The sequence below is a fragment of the Cyphomyrmex costatus genome, unplaced genomic scaffold (genome assembly GCF_001594065.2).
Source record: "Cyphomyrmex costatus isolate MS0001 unplaced genomic scaffold, Ccosl1.0 scaffold17, whole genome shotgun sequence".
Taxonomy (NCBI): Eukaryota; Metazoa; Arthropoda; class Insecta; order Hymenoptera; family Formicidae; genus Cyphomyrmex; species Cyphomyrmex costatus.
Genome location: NW_017275715.1, coordinates 1,037,483 through 1,048,224, shown reverse-complemented (window position 1 = coordinate 1,048,224; position 10,742 = coordinate 1,037,483). Strand labels below are relative to the sequence as shown.

The 10,742-nt window shown below is 30.6% G+C and overlaps 4 protein-coding genes across 7 annotated transcripts; 2 read left to right on the top strand and 2 right to left on the bottom strand.

Annotated features, from left to right (window-relative positions):
- The first annotated feature begins 412 nt into the window (after window positions 1-412).
- On the top strand, window positions 413-2,183 carry boca (LDLR chaperone boca). Its single transcript, XM_018537362.1, has 6 exons — window positions 413-467; window positions 732-956; window positions 1,081-1,155; window positions 1,540-1,700; window positions 1,790-1,931; window positions 2,012-2,183. Exons 2-6 carry the CDS (start codon window positions 807-809, stop codon window positions 2,078-2,080), a joined length of 597 nt encoding a protein of 198 aa, XP_018392864.1. The 5' UTR covers window positions 413-467; window positions 732-806; the 3' UTR covers window positions 2,081-2,183.
- Window positions 2,184-2,236: 53 nt separating this feature from the next.
- Window positions 2,237-3,901, bottom strand: LOC108771945 (mitotic-spindle organizing protein 1). Of its 2 annotated transcripts, XM_018537367.1 has the most exons (3): window positions 3,811-3,901; window positions 3,561-3,641; window positions 2,237-2,627 (listed from the first exon to the last, which is right to left on the bottom strand). In XM_018537367.1, exon 3 carries the CDS (start codon window positions 2,603-2,605, stop codon window positions 2,360-2,362), a length of 246 nt encoding a protein of 81 aa, XP_018392869.1. In that variant the 5' UTR covers window positions 2,606-2,627; window positions 3,561-3,641; window positions 3,811-3,901; the 3' UTR covers window positions 2,237-2,359. The 2 variants fall into 2 exon arrangements, with proteins under 2 accessions (XP_018392869.1, XP_018392868.1); XM_018537366.1 differs by lacking the exon at window positions 3,811-3,901 and having other exon boundaries at window positions 3,561-3,705.
- A 258-nt stretch (window positions 3,902-4,159) lies between these two features.
- Window positions 4,160-6,531, top strand: LOC108771946 (uncharacterized). The gene is made up of 4 exons (XM_018537368.1): window positions 4,160-4,327; window positions 4,758-5,142; window positions 5,923-6,126; window positions 6,503-6,531. The coding sequence occupies exons 2-4, from the start codon at window positions 4,796-4,798 to the stop codon at window positions 6,516-6,518; spliced, it is 567 nt and encodes a 188-aa protein (XP_018392870.1). The 5' UTR covers window positions 4,160-4,327; window positions 4,758-4,795; the 3' UTR covers window positions 6,519-6,531.
- A 295-nt stretch (window positions 6,532-6,826) lies between these two features.
- Window positions 6,827-10,444, bottom strand: ArfGAP1 (ADP-ribosylation factor GTPase-activating protein 1). 3 transcript variants are annotated; one of them, XM_018537383.1, is made up of 9 exons: window positions 10,303-10,444; window positions 9,441-9,527; window positions 8,730-9,011; window positions 8,449-8,648; window positions 8,134-8,242; window positions 7,965-8,054; window positions 7,580-7,639; window positions 7,270-7,451; window positions 6,827-7,170 (listed from the first exon to the last, which is right to left on the bottom strand). In XM_018537383.1, the coding sequence occupies exons 2-9, from the start codon at window positions 9,498-9,500 to the stop codon at window positions 6,948-6,950; spliced, it is 1,206 nt and encodes a 401-aa protein (XP_018392885.1). In that variant the 5' UTR covers window positions 9,501-9,527; window positions 10,303-10,444; the 3' UTR covers window positions 6,827-6,947. The 3 variants fall into 3 exon arrangements, with proteins under 3 accessions (XP_018392885.1, XP_018392884.1, XP_018392886.1); XM_018537382.1 differs by having other exon boundaries at window positions 6,828-7,170; window positions 8,128-8,242; XM_018537384.1 differs by lacking the exon at window positions 7,580-7,639 and having other exon boundaries at window positions 6,828-7,170; window positions 8,128-8,242.
- Between the last annotated feature and the right edge of the window lie 298 nt (window positions 10,445-10,742).

Here is a 10,742-nt window from a genome sequence, read left to right as displayed (position 1 = left end):
AGCGTTTCCACGTCCAGTGTGCTGCTGGAGCCATTATATTGGCTACGTTCAGCAGGAGGCATTTGGTCACGCGACCAATATGTGATTGGTCAATTTTCTTCATTTGAAATTTTAGACTGATTTCTAGCATCAGGACACAGGGCTGGCTTTATACATTTCTTGGTCCGAAGCGCTATAAAGGAGGCTGTGTTCCAAAATTTATTGCCACACTGAAAATATATAGTGCACGTTACGTAAATTTTAGAATAGTCTGACAGTAAATTTTGAAACACAGCAAAAGTATATTTGTAGGGTAGTTCACATTTACTTCTTCAGGGGGCAGTAATGCGCAGCAACATTTGCGGTTACAGAAAAAAGGCCTTCATGTCCTCTCTCAGGTTTCTGGTCAGAGTTGCAGTGCTCGCGCGTTCTGGTAATATAGAGTTTGATTCGATGTATTATCGTGGAATTACAAGATTTGACTGAAGGTAATAGATCGTTTCTCTACTTGTATTTATTTTTTTTTTATATATTGTTAAATTTAAACTGCTTGAATTGTAGTGTTTAGCTAAATTCTTATGTTACATTTTGAAGAATGTCGGAATATACTTGTTATAATTGTTAATATGATTGATTCTGTGACACTGGAATATCACAGAATGTTCAGTCAATTTTCGATTATTGAACGAAAATTTCAAATTAAATGGAAACTGTTAATTTGATTTGAACAGAGGGTTCTCTTGAATTTTTAGAAACATACCTGTGATGTTCATAGCACATCACAATAAATCATCGTGGTAAAAACGTGATTTTTCATCATTTGCAAAATGAAATCAAGGATTATTCTATGCCTGTTTGCGTTTTTTGTGATGGTGTTCACATCAGATACTAAAAAGCAAAAAGCGAAATCGTGGAAAGACAAGGATATGATGTTTTTGACGGACGCTGAAGCAGAACGTTTACTGGAACAGTGGGAAGTATGGCCATTCTTTTCTCAGTCATTGAATTCTCAGATAAAACATTTGTTCTTTGTCTCTGTGTGACTGTTATATCAATAAGACAAGCAATGCAAACAAATTTTTTATTAATGTGATATCTTAGGCAAATGATGATCCCCTGGAGCCAGACGAGTTGCCAGAACACTTGCGACCTGCTCCGAAAATAGATGTATCCAAGGTAATATACTATTTCACATGAAAATCTCTGAAACCATTATTTAATCATCTGCTAGCAATGTGACTTTAAAGACATATTCAATTTTTTTATTGTACAATAAATTTTGATAAATTTAAATCTGTAAAAAATATATATAATTCAACATCTGTGATTAAAAAACTCGTTTTTTAAAGTTTTGATAAGTATACACAATTGTTAAAATTTTGACAAATGTGTACGAATTTTTTTTATTTTTATATAATCTAGTACAATAAAAAGTTTGATATGTTTCTTGAAGACCTTTTTGTTGCCAAGGAAAAGTAAAAATTCATGTTGCTGGTAGAAGATTAAGGACATGCACAAATATACAAATTTATTCGTTTTTTTTTTAACGATTCATCGCAGCTAGACATAAAAAATCCAGAGAGTATGTTAAAAGTGACAAAAAAAGGAAAAGGTGTTATGATGTTCATAGATCTTCAGCCAAACATCTCAGAGGAGCAAGCTGACGTCATGACACGTATTTGGCAAACTGGCCTACAAAACCATCATATCACTATAGAAAGGTACACCATTGTTACAAGATATATGCAGGCACTTTTAAAAGTATTCCAAGAATAAAGATTAGTTAAAATTTAAAATGTTTGCTGTACAGATATCCAATTGAAAATAAACGTTACATATTCATGTTCCATGACGGAGCTCACGCTATCGAGGGTAAAAATTATTTACTACAGCATTCTGAAGTAGCATTCATCACGATCGATGGACAGTCATATTATCCACCATTACCAGAGGTAATAATGTATTGACAAAATTTTAGGGCGTTCGTAAACTTTCTTGTGTGAGAAATAAAATAACATCTGTCTCTTTCCAGGGACAAAGCATTATAATCGATGAGTCGATGAAAAAGCTTAGTGCCAAGAGATCGAAAAAGGAGTTGTAATCTCATGTGCTCCATGCATTAATTTCTGAAACGTTTTTCCATTTATCTATTTTTTATACTAGAAATTCTTTCAAGAAATTTCCTTTTTCTACCTTATTTACAAGAACCAAATTGTTTATATCAAATGTTAAGTTTATATTGTATGTTTATTAGTTTATTCATGTAATAAATCAAATATCTTGTGTATACTATCTATATTTGAGAACATTTTTTGAATAACGCAAGATAAATTCTGTAAAGGGTATGGGAAGGTAACAATAGCATCATATTAATTTGTATTCACTTGGTCGTGTTAGTCTTGCTGGTGGAAGACTCCAGTTGTCCGTCGTTCATTGCCTTGACCTCTCGCTGAAGTTCCTTTACCACAGTTGCAAGAGCATGTGGATTTACCCCGTTCTCACATAGCCTGACGCAGATGCTCAAGGTAGTTGGATCAAGATTCGTGTTCAGCAGCTTGGAGATCTGATAGAGAGTTTGGAATGTCTTACGAGCAGCATTTACCTGGTGATTCACAGGCTCCGGCATGCTGGCTTGCTTCCGGTCCTTTCTAGGAATGAGCAAAGCGTACTTGCGTTATAATAAATATTTTTCTTATTGTCATTTTTGGAATAAATTTTATTGTGCTTAGAAGTTTTTTAAGTATAAATAACTAAGTTATTAAATGTACACACATTTACGTATGTTTACTTAACTATTATATTAAAATATCCTTAATATATGATAATTATATATTAAAAATGTATATAATATTTAATAATTTAAAGAATTTATATTATATTGTGAATTTATATATATATATATAATATATATTGCACATATATTTTTTTAAATTATTGAACTAAGAATATATCATTAATGTAATAATTATATCAAGAATATATTCTTAATATAATCATACAATTATATATGATAAATAATTATAAATATGCATTTATATTATCTACCAAATATTAGTATTAGAAATGTTCATAATACGTAACAATTTAAAAAAATCGATGTAATATACAATCTTTCAAAGCGATAAATTTAAGAATATATTTTTAAGGAATCAATTAGATTGATTCAGCTCTTTTTCTTTGTCCAAATTGTAATTATGCAAAGGTCTCTCAGTTATTTTATAATTACATTTAAATGAAATATTTATAAGTTTAAGTTTTATGTTAATTTTAAAATGATAAAAACTCTGTGAATCGAAATCTCTTTAAATCATTGTATATTAGATATTTATTAAATAATTAAAATTTATTATACAAGGATCGTTTCAAAAATGAGACACGTTGTTGGAGACGAGCTATTTTATAATTCTAAGAGAAAACGAACGTCTATGTTTAATGAAGCTTCCTTAGAGAATCAGATAGATGAAAAAAAATAACCTCTAACATGAATCGGAGGTTAATTTCTCTCAGGTTTTTCTTATAACTAAAAACAGTTTACCTATTTAAACAAGACATTTTCTTTCCCTCGCGTTTCAAATACTCACTCGTCGAGGTTGGACAGTTTTATAACAGAAGGTCAAACATCCGTTGGAAAAAGGGATCGTCTTATTCCCAAAAGCTGAAGGCTGAAACGATGTAAACACGTAAATAAACACAACTTGGCTTCTTTGCGTGCGAACACAGGACAGCTAAAGGCTGCGCACAATAGGATAAATATTAGGAACAGATGTTAAATATAAGAATTTTAAGACCTGCGCACAATGGGGAACAGATATTAGATATTAAAATATTAACCTATCAGATACCAGTTACACCGGAATACACGATTCTGATCGGGAATACAGATCCGGAATACAGATATCTTATGGTATAAAAAGCTGCGCAACGATGTCGTTAACTGCTTAACGAGTTACAAAATAGGGTCTCTGGCTCGGAATAGCAGATAAAGGATGCTGTCCACTTGGCGCTAATTATTGGTTATTACTTATAGATCCAACCAATCATACTCGATCATTCGACAAGCGTACCTAGCCTCTTTGTCATCTTGAACATGGTATTTCTTATACCATGATCTTGAACTCCAACGTCTCCAACTCGCCTAATGAAGTAATGAGTAATGACATGACAACAATTTAGGAGCGCGACCGCGACTAACGACGAGTGAAATACGTGTTATTAAAAAAACGTTATCTTGTAACTACGATTGTGACAGTTCATCATTTGCATAATAATTAACAGATAAAGTTGAAGTACACATTTTAACGTATTTGTTTTTTAAAAGGTACATTGCAAATTCGAGGAGAAACTCTTGGTAAGAATCCTAACCTGGTCCTGATATTCATGCACTGGAAAGTCTTATTGTATTAATTGAAATTTTGATAAATTCAATCAAGAAGATATAAATCCAAGTATTTATAGTGTCTAAATCTATCAAACGTTCTAGTTGGAACAACCAGAAATTTTATTACGATAACTAAAATTCTCATTAATATAAGAATTCGTTTTGTCGATACCATCAAAACATTTTTCTCAGGGCAGTTCTCATCTTTAATATCATTTTAAGTACAGTCTCTTAAGACGACATAAGTCAATCTAGTCTCTTATTGATTTTCGAGCGTTATTGCTGAAAAAAATTGAATTGAATTTATTTATTCTATTTAATTAGTTCTCATTATTTATATATGACTTATTTATTTACTAACATTTCTTGAGTTTTAAATTATATTTTTATATTTCTGCAGTATGTCAGAAATCTTTTATTAGTGGAGCAACCATTAAAATGGAGAAAAATGATAATGATAACGAAGAGAGTAACGCTAAAAGGGAGAAGCTACCTTTTGGTAGTAAAGAGAATATGATCACGGTATTAAATGATCTCTTTAAATATGGACATCAGAATCTTCCTTTTAGTAGCGTTCTGGGCATGTCTACGGACGAATGTCGATCTAATATTGATTCGGCGTTCAAATTGACACAGACTTTTCTTAAGGACAAGCCTTCGGTAGTTGGTTGGTTACACAGTAATTTGTTCAAAGAATCTGAATATAATATACCTATGGCATTGTTATTCATTGCATTATACGAACAGCAGTCATTGCCTCAGAAGAAGATAGAATGTGATTTTAGGTATGATATAGACAGCATTAACCTTCTCATAATCCTAGAATGCTATATGTATGTAAATTTTATTATTATAAAAAGTATGGAAATTTTGTGTTACATTGATTAAGAGTGATATGTTTCTTGATATGTAACATTTATGTATCAATATTGTATGGCTCATGTATCTTTTATTATTTATTCATATTTAATTTTATTAGTTTTATTATTCTGCTATAACATGATTCTATTGTTACTTAATGTATGTATATATAATATATAAAATGTTTAGCAACAAGAATAAGACAAAATTTAAGGAGTGTATGATTTTAGATATTAAATTGAGATGAAATTTAAGAATACCAAAATTGCAAATTTGGTTCAGTTTTTTTAATTATAAATATTTGCACACACATACACACAAACAGTCACATGCATTATCAGCACTTTTATGTAAATAATTAAACATTTAGAAAATTATAAAATCAAGGATAACAAAATTTTGATTGACTTTGTTTTTGTAATCATAAATGCTTAAATATTTACGTATTTTAGGTACTTTTTATGTGAATATTTAAAAATTTATGATTAAAAAATGAAGACAATTCGTAATTTTGTTCTCTATTTTTTCATTATTTTATTATCTAGAATCATTCCTTAAATTTTGTCCCATCTATTGCCGAATATTCTGTATATGTATATTTAAAATAGTATATATGTAATGTATTATATTTAATTAAATCTACTTTATATTAGATACTTATAAAATTACTAAATAGTTGATGATAATTGATGCATAATTTTTAGCGAAGTGTATCACTTCCTTTATAAAATGATGACGAATCAGCCGGCACCGCAGCTTTCTAGTAATTCTGCGACCGTTTTACACAGATTATTATCAGAATTAATAGAGGAAGTGTGGCCGAACAAACAACTGGACCTTCTAAGATATCTAAGTCAAATACATATCTACAGCAGAACGCCAGTCAGAAGAACATATTCACGAAAAAAGTTAGTATAAAATTATTTATATTAATCCTTATATATCGCTGTTATGATTAGACTTTAAATGGATTTTTATACATTTTTTTATACATGATGGTGTAAATTGCATCCATCTGTATTTAATAATTATATTGTTATCATCGAATGTATTTTCGTTATAGAATAAATATTCTTATGCACTTTTTAAAATAAAATTTTATTGTTTTTGTAATTATATATTTTATAATACACAGTGTGTACAACAATGACGCAATCGAAAAATATAAAAATCCTTAAACGACTTCGCATTTACAATGTTATGACATTTTTTAATGTTTTGAGTATCTGAGGATTAATTTTTATAGTGACATGGCTATCTAAATAATCGTACCATTTATTTCAGGAATGATGCTGCATAGAACAAAAACAGCAAAAAACTGTTTATCTTAGATCTAAAAATTACAAATTAAAAATTTTAATCTCTTGAAATCTCCAAGTTCTTTAATTTTTAAGAAGTTTTGGAGTTTAAATATTCAAGATCTCAAAAAGGATTGTAAGACTTGGAAATAATTTACAATTTTATATTGTTGTTTTTTTTATATTGTACAGTTATTGTTTTTTTTATATTCTACAGTTAATACGTTAATAATAATAATTGTGTAATTTGTTACTTATTGTATTATGAATTATATATATACTGAACAAAATTGTATCCTATTTTACAAGGAAAATAGGTCACTTCATAAGAAACACATCTCATATAAGTGCATGTATCCATTCTTTAATTCTCTTTAAAATTAACATATACTGATATCCTCATTTCCTAATTCGCGCTAATCATATCAGGGTTAATTATTTAGTATTTCCCATGCGTCGTCTTCCGTTTTTGAGTTCCAATTCTGTTGTGCCTTATTGTCCGTTTCGAAATTGATTAATGATTCTTCTCTTTTCTCCGCCTTAGGTTGTCTCTTTGAAGTTACCGTAGTCTTACTGCTCGTTTGTTTCGTGTCGTTGCCCCAATCCCAATCGCAGTTCGAGGTATTGGAGGAATCTCCAGTAGAAATGTTACTTCTTAAATAAGCAAGGAATGAATTTTGAATAAATCGATTGTATTTTAACTTAATTAATAAAAATTTTTCTGTATGTGTTAGAAACTTAAAAAGCACATACTTTGAACTGGAGCTTCTTACAAGAGATGATTTTTCATTGGAGCGATTCGAAATCAGATCGCTATTCTGATACGTATCGGAGGAATACTGATATCGATCTGTGGAATCGTATTGCCTCTGTTGTTCCGCTGAATTGGTCCCAGCAATATCACCCCATCCTCCCCGTCTAGTTATATCCCCAACCTATATATTATCTTTCTTTAATTTCTTGATTTTTAATAAAACATCTACCTATTTATATATATATTTTTTTTTTATAAGAACTAAAAAATGAGTAAAGAACAGAAAAAGCAAACGAAAAAAATTTATACCTTTGTAACCAAATGATTGACCTGGGCTCCTACGTCCTCTAATAATGTGCCATCACGAACCTAATGATTTAATACAAACAAAAAAGAAAAAAAACGAAATAAAAGTATGCCTTGAAAATAAGAATTATAAATTCGATAGGAGAATAATACAAATAAATTTAAGAAAATAATGACAATTAATCAATCGTGTTTACGCTCTCAAATAAATTTATGCATGGCAACTTTAACAATCGAAGATAAATGAGTGCGTAAAAATAAATAAACTAGTTAAAAAAGTACCTAAATAAGCTACAAATGTTGTTCTTTTTAATATTTCTTAAGAGAACAAGTAAAATTTTTAATTTTTAATTTACACTTGAGTCTTTCTCGAAATTTGTATACTTGCTTTTTGTGTCGCAAGTCCTCCAATCTTGATTGCATTCTCGGTAGCTTTGCTTGCTATTTTTGACGCCGAGGAAGAGAATATTGACCATCCCTGAAATATTAATAAATAATAGATTAATTCGTTAACTTTAAATTACACATTTAGTAAACATTAAAAATTGTACACTCGCTAATGATGATACTGCAGTGTCGAACAATTCCTGGGACGAACTCTTGGGTGGTGGATCCATCTGATAGCCAAAGCCACCGTATTTACCGCCTTGATTAGGAGGGATATGACTAAAATAACGATAATGTAATTATAATTACTTCTACACTTTTCGCTTCTCATAAAAAATACTCTCATATTTAAATTTGTTTACTTTTTTGTTTTTTGAATCTTCGTATTTTCAATTTATTTGTACTTTTAATTGTTCCATGTTCTATAATATATTAATGTATCATAATGCTTGATACAGAAAATAAAAGTCAGAATATAGACTTACTCTGGACGATTGGCATTTTCATTCTGTTTCTTCACAAAGAACGATTCCGTCTGCATCTTTAGATTATTCGAGTCCATATTTTGATAAGAGTCATTCTGGTAAGAGTAATCTTGTTTATTTTTAATGAATGTTGAAGGCTGGAAATCCTTTGCCATTGAATTACTTGGACTCCAAGGCTCTCCTCTCGCTAATGTAGCGATCTAACCAAAGAAAAATATTTTTTAACGAATGACGCGACTCTTAATGGACTCGGTGATATATAAGTGTATAAATTGCTTTACCTTGTCCCTGTACAACGCCGCCGCTTTTGTATTATAACGCTGTGAAATGGACATAGATTCGTCCCAGTCGGGTTGACTCTCAAAGAACTCTCGGGCTTTTCTATTGCCACCGACTTTCATCTTTTCCAGTTCTACATCCTTCCACTTGTCCATAGAGATAGAACGGACAAACGATAAGTGCACACCTAAACCACGATGCTTACCTGAACACTCTAGACATATCCAAATGCCATATGTCACGGATACCCATTGTGGATTGTGGCTGTCACATTCAAAACATTTCTACAAAATGCACAAACATGTATAAATCTCACAATCGTAAAGAAGTCAGTTGCAAGATGCTAATTAACTTAATTTTTTTAATTAATAGCAAATAATTAAATATTAATAAAAAATAAATGTACTATATATCAACTCAGAAACATTGAAATGTTTATTTTCTAGAAAATATTATTTTTTGAGTTATGGCATTGTTATAACAAATAAGTGATATGTCAATTCTATACACACACACACACACACACACAAAGTGCTAAGATAAACAATAGAAATTACATTTACTAAAAATATAGAAATTGAAATTAAAAGATTTGCATTAATTATATATTTGACTAAAATGTATCCTAAAACCAATAAATACTTAAATCTAATCTTTATAAAAGAAGAGAAAATACTTGATATACTTTTCATCTTGCTCTCAATCAAGCTTACATTGTTCTCGTCCTTTGGCTTCAATTCACTTAGCACTCGTCGCGTTTTTGGACTGGCCATGGTCACATCAGTTAGTTATCAAAGGCTCTGAAGCATGAGAATTAAAGTTATGTTAACAGTCAAGTTTGTAGTAGATTAATAATACAAGTTATTATATGTAGATCTTTCTTCTGTTGAATCAGTACATTTTTGGAACTCAAAGTGAAACAAGTATGTTTGATATTTAGCTAAAGGAAAATAGAAAACTTTAGTGATCTAGTACAGGAGTAAAAACAGACCTGTGAAACAGAATATTCATGATCTAGCAATTTTCTTGCATCCACAGTTGCAAGGGCCTAACATGTGAGATAAGTAAAAATAATTGAGTGAGATAGAAAATTGTGGAATGCTTCAATTCAAGTGCAAGTTAGATTTGCATCAAAATGTCCCATGCAGTATGAAATATTTCAGAAATTTTTCATATAAATTATTTTTTAAATATAAATATGTCCAAAAAGAGTTTTAAAAATATTCTTTCTCTTACAATATTTGTACAATATTTCTAAAATATTTTGGTGAAATACCTCAACGCAACATTTTAAATTATTTTTAAAATATTTACAAAATGTTTCTCTCTTTTCTCCCTCTCTGAAAAATATTTTATTAAAATATTTCAAAAATTGATTTACATTAATATTTCATGCCGTGTGGGGTATAATGTACCGCGCGGCTGTAATTGTTAGCTTCGATATTCGAGAAAGCAAACGGAGCAACGATTGAAACATGGAAAATTCATCACGGCTTTCCAACAGCACTGAATTTCGGAGTGGTATCGTTACGATCGTTACGCGAATCATGCGCGATAATTGGCAAAGACATTCACCTCGAGACTACGAAGTCATTATATCAAACGGTTCTTTCTTCCGGGACGGGAAGATCGGATCCTACGTGGACATATTGCAAAAGTCGGACACGATTTTTATATCTTAAGAAGTAGGAATTGAACTGCTGGAGTGCTATGGGAACTGGATTGGCGACACTGGCGTTGCCGTGATTGACGTCATGCATGGAGAAGTTAGGTTAGGTTAAGTCATCGCCGCGAGTCGCGAGTAATTGCCCGGAAAGTTTCTAGCTGCATGTAAGTACATACAATATAAGATTATTAATTCTATTCGAGGTCTATAACGAAATAGTAAAGATATCGCTAATCTTAGATTAAGTTAATCGTAGTTTGATTGAAGATATTTGGCGGATATCTCATATAGTGGAGTTCAGTTTCATTATTGACGGTTAATTGCTGTTAAATTTCCACCTATGTAGATT